This window comes from Microcebus murinus, chromosome 4, assembly GCF_040939455.1.
Source record: "Microcebus murinus isolate Inina chromosome 4, M.murinus_Inina_mat1.0, whole genome shotgun sequence".
NCBI lineage: Eukaryota > Metazoa > Chordata > Mammalia > Primates > Cheirogaleidae > Microcebus > Microcebus murinus.
In genome coordinates, this window is record NC_134107.1 from 51865352 (window position 1) to 51886004 (window position 20653).

The 20653-nt window shown below is 38.4% G+C and overlaps 1 protein-coding gene across 6 annotated transcripts in view; it reads right to left on the reverse strand.

Moving 5' to 3' along the window:
* The window catches only part of ZNF143 (zinc finger protein 143), a 58090-nt gene that overhangs the window by 3642 nt on the left and 33795 nt on the right, over positions 1-20653 (reverse strand). For 5 of the 6 annotated variants that reach the window (XM_012784019.2, XM_076002187.1, XM_012784015.3 and 2 more), the window contains 4 exons: positions 18938-19117; positions 14877-15104; positions 11366-11514; positions 9075-9236 (listed from right to left, as the gene is read on the reverse strand). In XM_012784019.2, the coding sequence (XP_012639473.1) occupies positions 9075-9236; positions 11366-11514; positions 14877-15104; positions 18938-19117 (719 nt within the window). The remainder of the gene's footprint in view (positions 1-9074; positions 9237-11365; positions 11515-14876; positions 15105-18937; positions 19118-20653) is intronic. The other variant, XM_076002188.1, reaches the window with a different exon arrangement.

The window sequence follows — 20653 nt, forward strand, 5'->3', positions numbered from 1 at the left end:
TTAGGCATAAAGATTATTTCCCAGGACCAAAGATTCACCCTAAGACCTAACAGCAAAACTGAAACAGACCTGCCTTAACAAAGTATAAAACCCAGCCTCCACAGGTAATTTAATTACTTGATAGAAAAAAAATCAATACTCTTCAGAGAAAGATAACAAAATTCAGAATCTCTATAATGTGTCACCCAGGAGACCCTGAATACAATTAAAAAATTACAAGACATGGGGCTGGGCGCGGTAGCTCACGCCTGTAATCCTAGCACCCTGGGAGGCCCAGGAGGGAGGACTGCTCGAGGTCAGGAGTTCGAAACTAGCCTGAGCAAGAGCAAGAGCGAGACCCTATCTCTACTATAAATAGAAAGAAATTAACTGGCTAACTAATATATATAGAAAAAATTAGCTGGGCATGGTAGCACATGCCTGTAGTCCCAGCTACTCGGGAGGCTGAGGCACCAGGATTGCTTGAGCCCAGGAGTTTGAGGTTGCTGTGAGCCAGTCTGACACCACAGCACTCACTCTAGCCTGGGCATCAAAGCGAGACTGTCTCAAAAAAAAAAAAAAAAAAAAAAAAAAAATTACAAAACATGAAAAAAGGAAAATGTGACCCAGAGTCAAGAGAAAATGAACTCAATAGAAAAATACTTTGAGATTAACAAAATGTTGGAATTAGCAGACAATGATGTTAAAGTTGCCATTATAAATATGTTCACAGGGTTAAAGGAAGAGATGGTAATGATGAATGAACACAAAGGGAAGACAAATGAAAACTATATAAAAAAGGAAATTTTACAATTGAAAATGACAATACTTAAAATTAAAAATTATCTGAATGTGGCCAGGCGTGGTGGCTTACGCCTGCAATCCTAGCACTCTGGGAGGCCGAGGCAGACGGATTGCTCAAGGTTGGGAATTCAAAACCAGCCTGATTCTCTGGTGTGTAAGGCCAAAAAAAAAAAAAAAAAAAAAAAAAACAAAACCAGCCTGAGCGAGACCCTGTCTCTACTAAAAATAGAAAGAAATTAATTGACCAACTAAAAAAAAAAAAAAAAATTAGCCGGGCATGGTGGCGCATGCCTGTAGTCCCTGCTACTCGGGAGACTGAGGCAGTAGGATCGCTTGAGCCCAGGGATTGAGGTTGCTGTGAGCTAGGTTGATGCCACGGCACTCACTCTAGCCTGAGCAACAAAGTGAGACTCTGTCTCAAAATAAATAAATAAATAAATAATCTGAATGGGCAACACAGAAGATGATGACGGCAAAAGTAAGGGTCAATTAACTCCAATACAGATCAGTATCAGTTTTCCATCTGAAGAACTGTGAGAAAAAAGATTTAAACACACCCAAACAGATCTCCAGCAACTTGTGAGACAACACCAAGTTACTATACATATAATTAGAGTTCCAGAAGGAGAAGAGACAAAAAATTTAAAGAAAAACTTTTTTTGTTTTTTTTTGACACAAGAGTCTCACTCTGTTGCCCTGGCTAGAGTGCAGTGGTGTCATCCTAGCTCATTGCAACCTCAAACTCCTGGGCTCAAGTGATCTTACTGCCTCGGCCTCCAAGGTAGCTGCATCTATAGGAGAACATCACCATGCAGGACTAAATTTTCTATTTTTTGTAGAGACAGCGTCTCACTCTTGCTGAGGCTGGTCTGAAACTCCCGAGCTCAAGTGATCCTCCTGCCTCAGCTTCCCAGAGTGCTGAGATTCAGACGTGAGCCACCGCACCTGGTCCAAAAAACCCTTTTTTTAAAAACCAGGTATGGTGGTGTGTGCCTACAGTTCTACTTACTGGGGAGGCTGAGGCAGGAGGCTGAGGCCAGTCTGGGTGACATAGCTGGACCTATGTTTCTTTTTTAAAAAAAGTTAAGAATAAAAATTTTTAAATGAAATAATGGCTTGGCCAGGCAAGGTGACTCACGCCTATAATCCCAGCACTCTGGGAAGCCGAGGCAGGAGGATCGTTTGAGCTCAGGAGTTCCAGACCAGCCTGAGCAAGAGCGAGACCCTATCTGTACTAAAAATAGAAAGAAATTAGCTGGACAACTAAAAAATATACAGAAAAAATTAGCCGGGCATGGTGGTGCATGCCTGTAGTCCCAGCTACTTGGGAGGCTGAAGTAGGAGGATCACTTGAGCCAGAAGTTTGAGGTTGCTGTGAGCGAGGCTGATGCCACAGCACTCTAGCCCATGCAACAGTGACTGTCTCAAAAAAAGAAAAAGAAAAAGAAATAATGGCTAAACTTTTCCCAAATCTGGTAAAAATACAATAAAAAAATTAACATACATAAGAAGGCTAGTGAGTAAACACAAAGAAAACTATACCATAATCAAATTGGTAAAAAGCAAATACAGGTTGAATATCTCTTATCTGAAATGCTTAAGAAGTGTTTTAAATTTTGAAATTTTTTTTGGATTTTGGAATATCTGTATTATACTTAACTGGCTTAGCAAAACAAATCCAAAAATCTGAAATGAGTATTTCCTTTGAGTATCATGTTGGAGCTTAAAAAGTTTCAGATTTTCAAGCATTTTGGATTTTCAGATTAGAGATGTTCAACCTGTGTAAGGGTAAAATTTAGAAAACAGCGAGGCAAAAAGGATGTGTTATATACAGGGGAACAATTACATGAAAATGGCTGACTTCTCAGCAGAAACAAAGAAGGACAGAGATAATTTAAAGTGCTGATTCTGCTGTAGCATATGGCCTAAAGTTAATAAAAAAAAATAAATAAATAAATAAAGTGCTGAAAGACAAAAAAAATTGAGAATGAAAAATTCTATATCCAGCAAAAATACCCTTCAAAGCAAAAATTATCTTTCAAAAACAAAGGTAAAACATTTTTAGATAAATAAAAACATAATTTGTCATAGATCTGACTAAAAATAATGCTAAAGCATATTCTTTGAGCCAAAGGGAAATGATTCTGGATGGAAACTCAAATCTAAAAAAAGGAATGCAAGGCACTGAAAATGAAAAATTAGTGGCTAAATATAAAATATCATGTTTTCCATCTTTCTGTAACTTATTTAAAAAGATTAGGCCAGGCACGGTGGCTCATGCCTGTAAACCTAGCATTCTGGGAGGCCAAGGCGGGCAGATTGCTCGAGGTCAGGAGTTCAAAACCAGCCTGAGCAAGAGCGAGACCCCGTCTCTACTATAAATAGAAAGAAATTAGTTGGCCAACTAATATATATAGAAAAAATTAGCCGGGCATGGTGGCGCATGACTGTAGTCCCAGCTATTTGGGAGGCTGAGGCAGGAGGATCCCTTGAGCCCAGGAGTTTGAGGTTGCTGTGAGCTAGGCTGACGCCATGGCACTCACTCTAGCCTGGGCAACAAAGCGAGACTCTGTCTCAAAAAAAAAAAAAAAAAAGATTAACTGTTTAATGCAAAAATACAATATTGTATTATGGGGTTGTAACATATGTGGATGAAAATTATATCACAATAGCACAAAGAATGGGGGCATATGGAAATATAGTATTTCAAAGTTGTTAGATTTTTATATAAAGTAGTACAATATTAAGGATAAGTAGACTGTGATAACTTAAGGATACATATTGTAATTCCTAAAGCAACCACATACACACACAAAAAATAACATGGAAGGATATAGTTAGGAAGAAGTCATTAGAAGAATTAACATAAAATATATATGTACTTAATAATTGAGCTTTAAAATACTTAAAGCAAAAAAAAAAAAAAAAAAAACCTAAAGGGAAAGATGATACAAATCCACAATCACAGTTATAGATTTTATTATTATTACTATTTTTTGAGACAGAGTCTTGCTTTGATGCCCAGGCTAGAGTGAGTGCCGTGGCGTCAGACTAGCTCACAGCAACCTCAAACTCCTGGGCTCAAGCGATCCTGCTGCCTCAGCCTCCCAAGTAGCTGGGACTACAGGCATGCGCCACCATGCCCGGCTAATTTTTTCTATATATATTAGTTGGCCAATTAATATCTTTCTATTTATAGTAGAGACGGGGTTTCACTCTTGCTCAGGCTGGTTTCGAACTCCTGACCTCGAGCAATCCGCCCACCTCAGCCTCCCAGAGTGCTAGGATTACAGGCGTGAGCCACCGCGCCTGGCCCATGGTTATAGATTTTAATTCCTCTTTCTCAGTAACTGATAGAACAAAGATATAAAACATTAATAAGGCTATAAGGTATATGAGCAACACTATCAACCATCTAGGCCTAATTTATATTTATAGCACACTATACCCAACAAGGGCAGAATATACATTCTTTTCAAATACACAAGGAATACAATGGGAAACTGATGAGATACACACAGAAAATAAGTCTCAGTGAATTTCAAAATAATGAAATCTTAGAGTATATTCTCTGATCACAACAGAATTAAATTTCAAATTAGTAACACTGAGATATCTAGAAAAGCATCAAATATTCAGAAATTAAGCAACATAAGTCTAAATATCCATGAGTCAAAGAAGAAATGACCAGCAAAACTAGAAAATACTTCACATTGAAAAAATTAAAATATATCAAAATTTGTCAATTGGAGCTAAAGCAATCCTTAGAGGGAAATTTGTAGCTTTAAGTGCTTATATAGAAAAGGAGGTTTAAAATAATTGATTTTAGTTTTCACCTAAAGAAGACAGAAAAAGAAGAGAAAATTAAACCAAAAGTAAACAGAAGGAAGGAAATAATGAAAAGTATGAACATAAATAAATGAAATGGGAAAAAAAAGAGATAAACTAAGGTAAAAATGTGCTGTGTGAAAGGGTAATACAATTCATAAAGCCCTAGAAAGATAATCAAGCAAAAAAAAAGAAAATGCAAATAATCAAGAATGGAAGAAGGACATCATTTTAGATCCTACAGACATTAAAAGGGTAATAAGAAAATATTATGAACAAATTTATGTCAATAAATATGACAACTTAGATGAAATAGATAAACTCCTTCCAAACCAAAACTTACCAAAATGGATACAAGAAAAAAGGGATAACTTGAATAGCACTGTATCTATTACAAAACTTGAATCCATAATCACAAACCTCACCAAAAAGAAAATCTAGGCCTAGACAATGTCTCTGATTAATTCTATCAAATTTTTAAGAAAGAAATAATATCAATATTACATAAACTATCAGAAAAGAGTGCAGAAGGGAATACCTCCCAATTTGTTTTATGAAGCAAGCACAACCCTGATACTGAAACAGGAGATAAAACTTGAAAGTAATTATAGACCAATATGGCTTATGAACATTGACACCAAAATCTTTAACAAAGTATTAGTAAATTGTCACAGAGGATTTTTATGGCAGTGAAAATATTCTATATGATACTCTAACAAGGGATGTATGTTATTACACATTTGTCCAAACCCACAGAAAGTACACCACCAAGAGTAAACCCTGACGTACACTATGGACTTTGGGTAATTTATGATGTGTCAGTGTAGGTTCATCAACTGTAACAAATAAACCTCTCTGGTGGGGATGCTGATAATGCGTGAGGCCATGTATGTGTGGGAGCAGGGAGTAAGTGGGAAATCTCTGTACTTTCCTCTCAGTTTTTCTGTGAATCTAAAACCGCTCTAAAAAATAGTCTTTCAAAAATATATTAGCAAATTAAATCTAGCAATATATAAAAAGGTGAACATGTCATAACCAAGTGATATAATGATGTATTGGTTTTTTATATGTAAATTAAAACCACAATGATATATCATTTCACAACCACCAGAATGGCTAAAATTTAATAAACTAAAAAAAGTCCAAATGTTGGTGATGATATGAAACAAACAGAATTCTTACTCAGTGCTAGTGGGAGAGTATGATAGCCCAACCACTTTGGAGAACTGTTGGTACTGTCATATAAAGTGAAATATGCCTCTATCCTATGACCCAGCAATTCCACTAACATTTATTTATCCAAGACAAATAAAATAGAGCATATGTCTACAAACATATTTGTACTACAATTTTTTTTTTTTTTTTTGAGACAGAGTCTCACTTTGTTGTCCAGGCTAGAGTGAGTGCCGTGGCGTCAGCCTAGCTCACAGCAACCTCAAACTCCTGGGCTCAAGCAATCCTGCTGTCTCAGCCTCCCGAGTAGCTGGGACTACAGGCATGCGCCACTATGCCCGGCTAATTTTTTTATATATATATATCAGTTGGCCAATTAATTTCTTTCTGTTTATAGTAGAGACGGGGTCTCGCTCTTGCTCAGGCTGGTTTTGAACTCCTGACCTTGAGCAATCCGCCCGCCTCGGCCTCCCAAGAGCTAGGATTACAGGCGTGAGCCACAGCGCCCGGCCTGTACTACAATTTTTTTGTCATTGTTATTGCTTTTGTTTTTTTGAGAAAACAACTCTGTTTCCCAGTCTAGAGTGCCATGGCATCAGCCTAGCTCATAGCAACCTCAAATTCCTGACCTCAAGCAATCCTCCCACCTCGGCCTCCCAGAGTGCTAGGATTACAGGCATAGGCCACCTAGAATTTTTATTGCTATCTTATTCATAATAGTCAAAACCTGAAAGCATCTCAAATGTATAAGAGGAGAAAAGATCAACAAATCCTGGTATATTCTTAGAATAGAATACTGCTCTGCAATAAAAAAGAATTAACTGTTATTACATGCCAACAATTTGAGTAAATATCCAAAATATTATTCTTTTTTCATTTTCTTTTTTGAGACAGCATCTCGTTCTGTTGCCCCGAGTAGAGTGCAGTGGCATCATCATAGCTCACTGTAATTTCAAACTCCTGGGCTCAAGTGATCCTCCTACCTCAGCCTCCCAAGTAGCTGGGACTACAAGTACGTACCATCATGCCTGACTAATTTTTCTATTTTTTTTGTAGAGACAGGGTTTCCTCACTCTTGCTCAGGCTGGTCTCGAATTCCTGAGCTTAAGCAATCCTCTTACCTCAGCCTCCCAGGGTGCTAGGATTACAGGCATAAGCCACTGAGCCTGGCTTTCACTGTAGTTTTGATTAGCATTTCCCTAATGGTTAACAACACTGAACATCTTTTCATGTGCTTACTGGCCATTCATATCATTTTACACTCCTACTAGCTAGCAGTATATGAATATTCTAGTGGCTTCACATCTTTGCCAACATTTACTCACAAGTTTCACCTGAGAAACCAAAGTTTGTGTTTTTTAGTCTTTTTGATTTTAGCTATTTTCTTGGGTCTGAAATGCCATCTCCTGATTTTAATTTGCATTTCCTTAATGATGAAAGATGTTGAGCACTTAATTGGGTTATTGGCTATTCATATATCTTCTTTTGTGAGGTCTGTTCGAATAAGCAACTGAATTATTTGTACATTTTAAAACATTATTTTTTGTTCATTTAAAATGGGCGATTCATCTTTTTATTGTTGATTTGTAGAAGTTTATTACATATTCTCAATACAAGTCTGTTTTCAGATATATATAGTGTGAATATCTTTTTCCTATTCTGTGGGTTGTCTAATCTTTTTCTTAACAAAAGTGCCTTTTGGTGAGCAGAATTAATTAATTTTTTTTTTTTTTTTTGAGACAGAGTCTCACTGTGTTGCCTGGGCTAGAGTGCCACGGTGTCAGCCTAGCTCACAGCAACCTCAAACTCCTGGGCTCAAGCGATCCTACTGCCTCAGCCTCCCAAGTAGCTGGTACTACAGGGCATGCGCCACCATGCCTGGCTAATTTTTTCTATATATTTTTAGTTGGCCAATTCATTTCTATTTTTTTAGTAGAGACAGGGTCTCACTCAGGCCGGTTTCGAACTCCTGACCTTGAGCGATCCGCCCGCCTTGGCCTCCCAGAATACTAGGATTACAGGGGTGAGCCACCACGCCCGGCCCAGAATTAATTTTGATTAAGTCCAATTTATCAGGTTTTTTTCTTTTATTGTTAGTGCATTTTGTATACTGTCCAGGAAATCTTTACCCTGAGGTCGCAAAACTGTTTGCCTCTCTTCTTCTGAAGCTTTATGATTCTGAGCTTAGTATTTCAAGGTGTATAAGACCACCAACTTTGTTCTTTTTTCAAGATTGGGACTCAACTTTGCTTTCAGCACAATACAAGAACAGTTTCTAAATATATTAACCAACATCATTTACTTTAAGGGAAATAAAAATTAAAACTACAAAAAAATACATCAGATTGGCAAAAATCCAAAAGTTTGATACTACCATGGTGACTATGCTGAAGGAAAACAGGCACTCTCAAACCCTGCAGGTGGAAATGTAGACTGGCACAACCCTAGAAGGGAAGTTTGGCAACATTTGTCACAATTACAAATGCACTTATCTTTGTACCCAGCAATCCTACTCTAGGGATTTATCTAACTTATCTACTCACAAACATGCAAAATCATATGTGCAAAAGATTATGTGTTGTTTGAAATAGAAAAAGACTTTAAATAAATTATGGCACATCCATATAGTAGAATAGGATGCAGCTTTAAAAAAGAATGAGAAAGCTCTCTAATGAAATAGAAGGATCTTTGAGATGTATTGTTAAGTTTAAAAAAACAATAAGATGCAGAACAGTATAGTTCACCCATTCAAAAAAAAGGAGGGAAGACAACTACTTATTTGTATTTGTTTGTATATGTTTAGTGAGTCACTGGAAAAATACATTAAAAACTAACAAAAGTGGATTATCTGTGGGGGGTAACAACTGAGTTGATGAAGGCAGGAGTGGAAGGAAGACTTTTAACTGCATACCTATTTTTTTGAACCATGTGAACAAATGACATTAAAAATATTAAATAAATTTTGCAAACAGATTTACTTCCTAAATATCTGATGATGATGATGATGATGGCAAGAATAGCTACCATTACTGAACACTTAATATATACCTGGCTGAGTACCTTACATGCATTATCTCATTCGATCCTTATGTCAACCTTGTGGGGTAAATGCTTTATATCTACTTTATAGATGAGGAAAAACAGACTCTGAGGGTTAAGGAGCTAAGAAGTTGCAAAAATAGGATTCAATCCAAAGTTTGTGTGCTTAACTGCTATACCATACTGTACATCTATGTAACAGTTTTGACAGTGATGTATGTATTGATTGCTATAACAGAAAAAGTAATTACCTGTTGCCCCTCTGTGCCCTCGGCAGTAACCATAGCAACAGAGTGTGTTCCTGCTGAGGAGATGACGGCGTCATGAGCAGGGACTGTGATGGGTGTGCCATCCTGCGTTACCATTGTGATGGTGTTGCCAATGGCCTGCATGTCTGCTTGAGATATGTTGACCTGCAATATAGTGCGTTTTATAAAACAGTCACTGATTCTTGTTATATTCGGCAATCTTACTTGAGGACTGGGCCAACCCTTGTATAAATTTACTCTGTGGGAGCAAATAAGCCTTGTATAATGGAATAAACTCTTTCAGTCATCAGAAACATCAATATAGTATTTCTTAATTGATCTCTTCCTTCCCTATTGCTAATTTAGATCCTTATTTTTCTCTCATTTGAATTTCTACAACAGTACAACTTCTCTCCAGGCATCCAGTCTAACTTTTCCCTAACCATCATCTACGTTGACATCTTTCTAAAACAAAACAAAACAAACCTCACTATGCTCCCTGCTTAAATCCCCAGTGATTCACTATCACCTGTTTAGACTTCTTACATGGCATTCCTGACTTTTTATGATTGGCCTTTACCAACTTCCCCAGACTCATCTACCACAACTTTCAAATCAGCATCTGACATTCCAGCCACAACTGATCATTTGCAGTCCCAGAGAGTCCCAGTCATATTCTCTTATAGTTTCATGACTTCGCCCACCCCTTCACTCTCTCCATGGTGAGCTCCTGAAAATCCTTTAATACCCAACTGAATGGCCATTCTCTACAAAGGCCTCCGAGATTCTTTTAGGAAGAATCATGTATTCACTCCTCCAGGCTGCCAAAGCACTTTATATATCCCTCAATTATATATGCTCCATTATGAAAAATTATCATTCATTTTACAAATGTCTCTCTCCTACTAGACTGTAATATCCCCTTACTGTACTTCCCACATTAAGTCTACCAAAATGTCTGGCTTGGGGTAGATGGTCAATAAATGTCTACCATTTAAATGATTAAAGGAATGTAATGGAAATCTAATTCCTAAAGGAAATGGGAAGGTTAAATCTAGAGAAAATATAATACTGGGATAGGGAAGATAATTGTTTTTAGAATACTTGAAGAAGGATTACACTTATTCTGTATGGTCAAAGAGGAGCCATGAGATGATATGGGGTTAGGTTCTGGTCTGATAACACTAGAATTATCCAACAATGGAACAGACTGCTTCTTAAGAAAGCAATTTGCTTAATTGAGGGGGTATTCTCAGTAGTGGCTGATTCAGAGCTACTGCAGCAGGAATTTCTCCTGTATAGGGAGGAGGAAGATTAGATCAAATGACCTCCAGAGGGCCTCTGTATGCGATCAACACAGTGAGACTCTGTCTCAAAAAAAAAAAAATTATCAGTGCTAGGGTTGATGCTGAATTAAAACTGGTTTAAGTGGATATGTTTAATCTTGCATGCCAGCCAGTGGACAAAGAGTAGTGTGTGAAATTTGTGATTTCAAAGTGAGGAAGGGGATAAACGGATGGTAGGAATGCTTTGCATTTTCTAATCCTGTGTATTAAAACAGGCAGATTGATCATGGAAAGTAAAGCCCTAAGAGAGATGGCTTAAGGAGGGCGTTCTCCATGAAAAAGGTAGGTGTAGGAGGGTAAAGCAGCACAGCATACCCCACTGTGCCTGTTTCCACCAGGTATTAAGACAACCTTAACTAGAACTTAAAAAAATGAAATAAAGCCTGAATTATTTTAGGTTAGTGGCATCTATAAAATAAGGACAAGTCCAAGAACGAAAAAAAAAAAAAAATAAGGACAAGTTTGGCTATCAGAGAACTACCATTACACTGTGCTTTTCCTGGGGGAAATCAATATACCTATTCTACTGACTCTGTGAAGCTAGCTGAGTGAATTCTCAGGATTCCTGTTAATAATTCTTCTGTTAAGGAGAATCGTGGAAATTGTATAGGTTTGCCTATCATGTTTCACATGAATCCAGTAGTACTTTTCAATTCCTCATTCTCACTGTGGTTCTGACCTTTATTACCTCACCTTGGACCTATACCAACAGCACCATTTGGATTCCACATCATCATAAACATTCTCTGTCTACTAATCTCCCTGCATGTGTTCTCTCTTAGCAGACTACTGAAAAAACTTTTAGGAATCTACCACTGCCTATAGGCTATAAGTCCAGACTTTGTGCTCTGATATTCAAAGCTTTCCTCAAAGGGAACCCAGCCTGCCTTTCAAGCTCAGGTTTAGATAAATGTTATTTAACCTGTTTGGCTTCTGGTGGATACTTACATGCTGAGTCCCATCCTGGGATATGAGTGTAACTTGTTGACTCAACCCGGACTGGGTTACTGTGGCTACTTGTGTAGACACAACATCGTCCCCTTCTACACCTGTGACATACGTGATCTGGGACCCTTTAAGAACATCTTCACCTTGACCTGTTTAAAACAAAGGAATCATTTATTTGACCAACAAACCCATCTGTTTAGAAAACAGACATTTTAAGTATTAAAGAGAAAATTATATAAATTAAAATGTGTATGTATTATATTCTAAATCATGAAAATGGTTTACAGGACTTCCTTCTAATTCCTCTACCTCCACTTTTGCAAAGCCAAACCACATCAAAGCAGACCAAAGCAAATCTTTCCACATCAAATTTAAGTGTTCTAATTTTGCTGGACCTCTTTTATTCTCTTGGTTAGAGTAATTACATGATACTGTGCATGCATGTTGGGGGCAGGGAGGAGAAGAAAGACTGGCAAGTAACCCTTCAAATATGGCAAGTATGCACTAAGTTCTTTCATTCACTTAAAAAGCTGTTAAAAGTGATAAGACAATCTTCAAAAACATTAACCATAAAGCCAGAATGGTTTGTAAACACAACCTAGTGACACTAACTTACTTAGTCTTTAACACAAGTGATTGATCACAAGTCATCAGTACACAATGACATCATTGTGTAAAGACAATATAATGGCACATTATCTGAGGTAAGGTTAATCATTTAATAAGTGATAGAACAGGAACCCCTATCTACTTCTTTAGTTCATAAAGAAGCTGCAAGTAAACAGCAATTTCAACCACTCATTATTGCTATCCTTGGCAACCAGGAAGATCCTTGATCCCTCTCTTTTTCCATCACTTTCCACCTCCCATGAAGCCAGAAAGAGAGCAAAAAAAATTTTCTCCTTCAAAGAAGGACTTACTATGTTAATCTAAGAATACTTTCCACAGTCAGTGGTTGGTGCTTGCACTCATATGGTTATAGTCATCAAGGTGTAATTTCCACGACAGTCATTACTTCACTTCCTTTTGTTCTGTTTCAGTTATTTATACACAATTATTTCAATGGGTTACAAAACCCAGAGGATCATGTGAGAGAAAAGGAACAAACATCCATCCCTATTCTTGGAAAAGCAATCCTAGTTTAGGTTTTTTCTTTTTTTAAAACAAAAGGTAGCCAGGCGCGGTGGCTCACGCCTGTAATCCTAGCACTCTGGGACGCATTCGTGAGCCACCAGCGGGCAGATTGCTCAAGGTCAGGAGTTCGAAACCAGCCTGAGCAAGAATGAGACCCCATCTCTATTATAAATAGAAAGAAATTAAGTGGCCAACTAATACATATAGAAAAAATTAGCAGGGCATGGTGGTGCATGCCTGTAGTCCCAGCTACTCAGGAGGCTGAGGCAGCAGGATTGCTTGAGACCAGGAGATTGAGGTTGCTGTGAGCTAGGCTGATGCCACACACTCACTCTGGCCTGGGCAACAAAGCAAGACTCTGTCTCAAAAAAACAAACAAACAAACAAACAAAAAAAACCCTACAAAAACAAAATGTATATTATTATATTATAGAGTATTTTCTAAAATATAAGAACTTCTAATAATCTGAAATATCAACATTTAAGGAAGAGATTGAGGAAGCTTTAAAAAGAAGAGTCTTACAAACTAAGTTTTTTTTTTTTTGAGACAGAGTCTCGCTTTGTTGCCCAGGCTAGAGTGAGTGCCATGGCATCAGCCTAACTCACCGCAACCTCAAACTCCTGGACTCGAGCAATCCTACTGCCTCAGCCTCTCGAGTAGCTGGGACTACAGGCATGCGCCACCATGCCCGGCTAATTTTTTCTATATATATTAGTTGGCCAATTGATTTATTTCTATTTATAGTAGAGATGGAGTCTCGCTCTTGCTCAGGCTGGTTTCGAACTCCTGACCTTGAGCAATCTGCCTGCCTCCGCCTCCCAGAGTGCTAGGATTACAGGCGTGAGCCACCGGCACCGGGCCTAAGTTTGCTTTCTAACTGAAAGGATCCAGCAGTTATTGCAATATCTTTTTATTTACCTCCTTTCTCTTAGCAATTTTCAAGTATGCAGTGTATTTTTATTAACTACAGTCAAGTGCTATACAGTAGTTCTCCAGAATTTATTCCTCCTAACTGAAACTTTGTACTATTTGACCAATATCTCCATAGTGGATTTAATATCTAACCTAGCACAGTTTACAGTGTTTTGGCTAGAAAATAAAATAGCTCAGAAATGATGGAACTGTTATTTTCATACATCACCTGACAAATACCTGAAAAGACAAATGAAGACTACAGGGAATCATTTGAGCAGATGATCTGTTCTTTCCCTGATTCTCCAACCAACTTTCCCACCTAAATGTTTTTCAGTGCTTTAATATTAGTTATTAAAAATGAGAAAAGACATTTCTTCTTTTTTTTTTTGAGACAGAGTCTCACTTTGTTGCCTAGGCTAGAGTGAATACCGTGGCGTCAGCCTAGCTCACAGCAACCTCAATCTCCTGGGCTCAAGCGATCCTACTGCCTCAGCCTCCTGAGTAGCTGAGACCACAGGCATGCACCACCATGCCCGACTAATTTTTTGTATACACATTTTTAGTTGGTCAATTAATTTCTTTCTATTTTTGGTAGAGATGGGGCCTTGCTCAGACTAGTTTCGAACTCCTGACCTCGAGCAATCCTCCTGCCTGGGCCTCCCAGAGTGCTAGGATTACAGGTCTGAGACACCACACCCGGCCAAGATGTTTTCTTTTAATTTTCAAATTTATTTCATTTAGGAGGTACTCAATGTAACAAATGGTAAGACAACCTATGCTTTGCTTTGTGTTTTACCTATACTAAATTATTTAACTGAAATTGTTGAATGTAATTCTCTTAAAATATTTTTTTCTAAGAGTTTACTCTTATTGAAATGAATAACTGTGTCTCTTACAACATACCTAATGGCACCTGAATCAGTGAAGAGTTATTTGGGAGCACCTCTCTATTCACATGATTAAAACCAATATCCCTAATGGACCCAAGAGGCTGGCCATCCCTGCTTCACTTTCCAGCCTCATTTCACCACCTCCCAGGTAGAACTGCCATACTGCCCAGGCTCCTTTCACTATCTCCAATTTATTTCCTCTCTCCAACCTCCTGGCTTTTTGCATGTGTCATCCCCTATATGTGGAACTTTCTCTTTCATTTGATCCCTGCTTCCCTTCCCCCAACACCTACTTCTTCACCTAGTTAACCACTATTCACCCTCTAGGTCTCTCCAAACATTATTTCCTTGGGAAAGTCTTCTGTGAACTCCCAGACTAAAGCTGCCTTCTTATACATCCCAAAGTACCAAGTACTTTTCTTTGATAGCACTTGTCATAGTTGTAAATTACATGTTTGTGTGATTATATGAATGTAACATTATGATTTGAGAAAATGCTATGAATGATAAATTATGTTCATAACTATTGACTGTCAAACTCAGAAACAGATATAATGGACAAAACCTTCACCTGGGGGAGGCTCAAAGAAGGCTTCCTGCTCCTCCTCGATGGGCTCAGTGTCATTGTGGGCTGTCCGTTTGTGCATGGCCAGCGTGGAGATCTGCTTGTACGTCTTCCCACAGTGGTTACAGTTGTATGGTTTGGAGTGAGTATGGACAACATGATGTTTGTACAAACTGGAATATTCCGTAAACCTTTTGTCACACCCAGGAACTGTACAAACATATGGCTTTTCCCCTAAGTAAAGAACAGCATCAAAAAAAAAGAAAGACGACTTTTACATATGCATAATCATCCCATACCTCCCCCAATGGGGAAAAAGCCTCTAAAAATAAATAGTTGCCAAATCCCCTCATCCTACCACGAGGCAGCACACAAGATGTATGGTTCTGACTTGGCTCAAGAGCTAGTCTACATCCTTCGTGCCTTTCCTATGCATCAAGAACACTTTTCCCTTAATCTCAAGGAATGAGAAAAGTGAGGATAGAGATATTGCCCAGTTTAACCACTTCGGTATGAGGGTCGACTATAGTCAATAGCCACAGATGAACACGCACAGCTGAGTGTTGACTTTAGCCAACAGCTGTGGTATGACTTTTCTAATTTTTCATTTTTCAAAATAAAATTGTGAACATTTAAAAAAAAAGTAATGAAAACATATATGTATATGTTACCTATTCTGATTTACATTACAAATAAAGCTGCCTGTAAAGTAAAACAAGCTTTCAGTGCTTTCAAGCTTTCCTCATCACATAAGAGCAAAATGGATTTGTCATCAATGCACAGCACAAACTATCGTGAGGACCATGAGTGCCAGCTGTGGGCAAGGTTTCGAGGCCGGTGAGCGCAGTACCGAAGTGGTTAACTTGACTTTGATGAAACTGTAATTTATTGTTTCCTGTAACTAGATAATCCAGATATCATTAATGATATTATAATAATGACAATAATAAATGCAATTATTACTATATCTAATGTAGCTTATCCTAAGGGTTTTATAAAGATAATAAAAAAGGATTTTCTTAAAAAGTCTATTAGATAAAGTTGGATATGTCAACATATCTAAAAGGACATACATGTTCTATTTAAGTTAACCTGACTTCTTGCATCCAATCAAAAGTTACTGAGTATTCACTAATAGCAAGTAGGCGATACAAAGGGCAGTAAATATTTTAATTCTTGTTCTAGGAAATAATCTGAGAATAGTATAGGGACATACATTTTTAGAAGTTTTTATTATAGCAAATTTCAAACATATACACAAGTATAGAGAAATAAACCTCCATGTATCAATTACCCAGCTTCAATTATCAATTTATGGCCAATATTGTCTCTTTTATTTACTATATTTCCCCCTTCTTTTTTTTTTTTTAAGCCAGTCAAATTTAGCGGTCAGGGATTGAATGAATACCTTCCTCCTCCTTCTTACCTAGGATTATTCTGAAACATTTCCAGATAGCATTCCATTTCATTTGTAAATATATCAGATTGTATACCTAATGGATAGATTCTTTTAACAAATTTAAACAAAATTAATAATTACTTAATATCATTAAATAGCTAGACAGTGCTAACATGTAGTAGTGTGGAGACCTAAACTGAAAGCAAACTGGAACAGATCAACCTACCTGTAGTTCAAATGAATACTTTTAACTTGACTTAAGAGGTTGGGGTAAGGGAGAAAATAAATCAAATTTATTTATTGAGCTAAGTGTCAAAAGTAAGGGGAGGAACTGCAAACACACCTTTAACTCTTTTTAGAAGGTTTGTTTATTGTAGTGGTATGGATGAAGCGATTCTGAAACTATTTTAGATGTATTAGAAGATTGAGCAAGTGAGTAAATATTTTAACACTGTTGGAAGCCAGGGGTCTTGCTGTGGAAGAGGCATACAAATATGGAATGGGGGGGGGCAGCCCTGTAGGGTGAACTGGAATTGGAGGTTATTGGTGTGAACTCCTAATTTCTAAAATGTGCATATGCAAGTATGTATACATGCATGTCCTAGTTTATTCTCATTTTACACCTTCCTTGGGTAACTGCCTCTTTCCATATGTTTCTAAATATAGTGAATCCACCCACGAACAGTAAAATCTCATACTAATGTAACGTAAGTCTTTTTTTTTTTTTTTGAGACAAAGTCTTGATCTGTCACCTGGGCTAGAGTGCCATGGCATCAGCCTACATCACAGCAACCTCAAACTCCTAGGCTTAAGCGATCCTCCTACTTCAGCCTCCCAAGTAACTGGGACTATAGGCATGTACCACCACATCTGGTTAATTTTTTCATTTCTTTTTAAGTAGAGGGGATCTCACTCTTGCTGAGGCTGGTCTTGAACTCCTGACTTCAAGTGATCCTCACACTCCTCCTCCCAGAGTGCTAGGATTACAGGCATGAGCCACCAAACCTGGCCAATATAAGTCTTAGACATAAAGTAATTGGTGGTTATTTCCTGTCTTCTGCTCAGCTCCAATTCTCAAAGCAGGCAGGTTAAAGTTCTTATTTTGGTGGATGATTGTGGGGAAGATGTGGTGGTGAGGGCAAAAGAAATGGCAGTCAGTTTTTTTTTTTTTTGAGACAGAGTCTCGCTTTGTTATCCAGGCTAGAGTGAGTGCCGTGGCGTCAGCCTAGCTCACAGCAACCTCAAACTCCTGGGCTCAAGCAATCCTCCTGCCTCAGCCTCCCACCTAGCTGGGACTACAGGCATGTGCCACCATGCCCGGTTAATTTTTTTTTTTATATATATATATATCAGTTGGCCAATTAATTTCTTTCTATTTATAGTAGAGACGGGGTCTCGCTCTTGCTCAGGCTGGTTTTGAACTCCTGACCTTGAGCAATCCGCCCGCCTCGGCCTCCCAAGAGCTAGGATTACAGGCGTGAGCCACAGCGCCCCGCCTGGCAGTCAGTTTTAACCTGGAAAATCAGCCCAATTGATATTTAGATTAGAGCAGAAACTGCCACTAGGTGGCACCAAACCACAGCTAAGAAGTGAAAGGATTTGGATTGAGTTTTTTTTTTTTTTTTTTTTTTGAGACAGAGTCTTGCTCTGTTGCAGGGGGTAGAGTGCAGTAGCATCACTACAGCTCACTGCATTGCAATCTCAAACACCAGGGCTCAAGCGATCCTCCTGCCTTAGCTTCCCTTCTGACTAGCTGGAACTAAAGGTGCATCTTACTAAGCCTGGCTAATTTTTCTATCTTTTTGTAGAGACAGGGTCTCCGACCATGTTGCTCAGGCTGGTCTTGAATTCCTGAGCTCAAGCAATCCTCCCACCTTGGCCTCCCAAAGTGCTAGGATTACAGGCGTGAGCCAACACACCTGGCCTCATATACTTTAAATGGATGAATTATATAGTAGGTGAATAATAGCTTGATAAAGCTGTTTACCAAAAGAGACTATCCACAGACCACCCCACCCACTCTGCGTACAAACTCCAAAAAGTCCAGATTAAGAACCACCCTTACAATGCATTACAGCATAACATACAAGGCCTCTGACTACTTCTCTGACCTCACCTTGTACAAATCTTCTACATGTACTCTATGCTCTCAAGTCACATGGAACCACCACCAGTATCATCTTTTTTCATACTTTTGTGCCTTTACCCAAGACATTTCCCTTGCCAGAAATATCCTTCCCTCTACCTGGCAAACTTTAAGATTCAGTCTATAGGTCAAATTTGCCCTGGAAAGCATTCTTAGAATGGTTCTTCCATTCCCATAGAAATGACTGCTTCCCTCTCTGCTTTCACAGCATACTGTTCATATAATGGGAGACACTACAGCAACTCTATGTCTACTATCCTTCCTCAAGTAGACTGCCCCAGACAATGTCTTACCTGTCTACCTCTGATGCCTGGCAGGAGAACACACAATAGATGCTCAATAACTGTTTGTTGAATATGTGAATATATGAATGCTAAAGTGAACTTTTCAAATTTGCTTAGTCTCTTTCCACTATGCCAAGTGGTAGGAGGAGGGAAGAAATTAATGGAAATAGTTTCTGGAAGAGGCAGGAATTAAACTGAGTTTCAAAAGATAAAAGACCAAGAGATCAGAGACTGTTACCTGTATGTATCCTCACGTGGTTTTTATAATTGGTTGCACTCGCAAATGCCCTCCCACATCCTGGCTCTGTGCAGTAATAAGGTCTTTCTCCTGTGTGTGTCCTAACATGCACTTTTCTGATATTTGATGTTGTAAAGGACCGACCGCAGCCTTCGAAGGGACACTTAAAGGGCCTTTCTCCTGAAAATACAAAGGGTAAACAAATTAAATGTTGCAAAAATATAAAGACAATTGAAATGTCTTATCCTTTAATACTGCCTGGGATCATGCTCAAGACTCTAGTCTTTTTGTGTTGAGCTTCCCCTGCAGGCATTTCTTTTTTTCTGAAAACAGCACCTTCCACTTCAAATTTAAATTTACCTAAGAAACCCAGAATGGTATTCAAAACTCATCACTGATTACATGACACTCCAAGATGGAATCATTCAAGTGGGCACATTAAAAAATGAGTAGAGAAAAGCAGAGAAAGAAATATAAAAGAAAAATAGAGTCAAGAATAAGGATTAAGTCAGAAGAGCCCCTAACTGAATACCCTAAAAGGTTATCTCCTACTTCATTTATGCTATAATACCTTGAAAGAAAATAATTTTTTTTTTTTTTTTTTGAGACAGAGTCTCACTTTGTCGCCCAGGCTAGAGTGAGTGCCGTGGCATCAGCTTAGCTCACAGCAACCTCAAACTCCTGGGCTCAGGCGATCCTCCTGTCTCAGCCTCCCAAGTAGCTGGGACTACAGGCACGTGCCACCATGCCCGGCTAATTTTTTGTATATATATTTTTAGTTGTCCAATTAATTTCTTTCTATTTTTAGTAGAGACGGGGTCTTGCTCAGGCTGGTTTTGAACTCCTGACCTCGAGCAATCCGCCCGTCTTGGCCTCCCAGAGTGCTAGGATTACAGGCGTGAGCCACCGCGCCCGGCCTGATTTTTGTTTTTTTAAAAATCTAGGCTGAGCATGGTGGCTCACGCCTGTAATCCTAGCACTCCGGGAGGCCGAGGCAGGAGGATTGCTCAAAGGCAGGAGTTCGAAATCAGCCTGAGCAAGAGTGAAACCCCATCTCTACTAAAAATAGAAAGAAAATAATTGGCCAACTAAAAATATATAGAAAAAATTAGCTGGGCATGGTGGCGCATGCCAGTAGTCCCAGCTACTTGGGAGGCTGAGGCAGAAGGATTGCTTGAGCCCAGGAGTTTGAGGCTGCTGTAAGCCAGGCTGACACCACGGCACTCTAGCCCAGGCAACAAAGTTAGACTCTGTCTTAATCAATCAATCAATCAATCAATCAATAAGTAAATAAATATCTAGTGCCTACCACATAATGTGCATTATAAATACTTGCTGAACATACTACTATTCTTGTAATCTAAACATTTGAAAAGTCTACTCTGCCAATTATTTTCCTTGCATTCATATTTGCCTTATACAACTTTGGAATACAAAAGTCCTTTAAACCGTAAAGCAGGAAGTAGTCTTTGCTTTTGATTCCCATGTATCCTTTTCTAGAATGACCTCATATTAAGCAAACAATATTCTGGGCAGAAAAAAAAATTCCTCTCTATATATGTATGTGTCGATAGATATAGATATTTATCTACATATATAGTAAGTTTGTTATTTTTCTTTTCGTCAAATGAAATTACAATATCCCTGTTGATGAAAACCATTCCAAAAGATTTCTATCCTCAAGTATGAAAACATTTAAAAAGGAACAGGAATCTT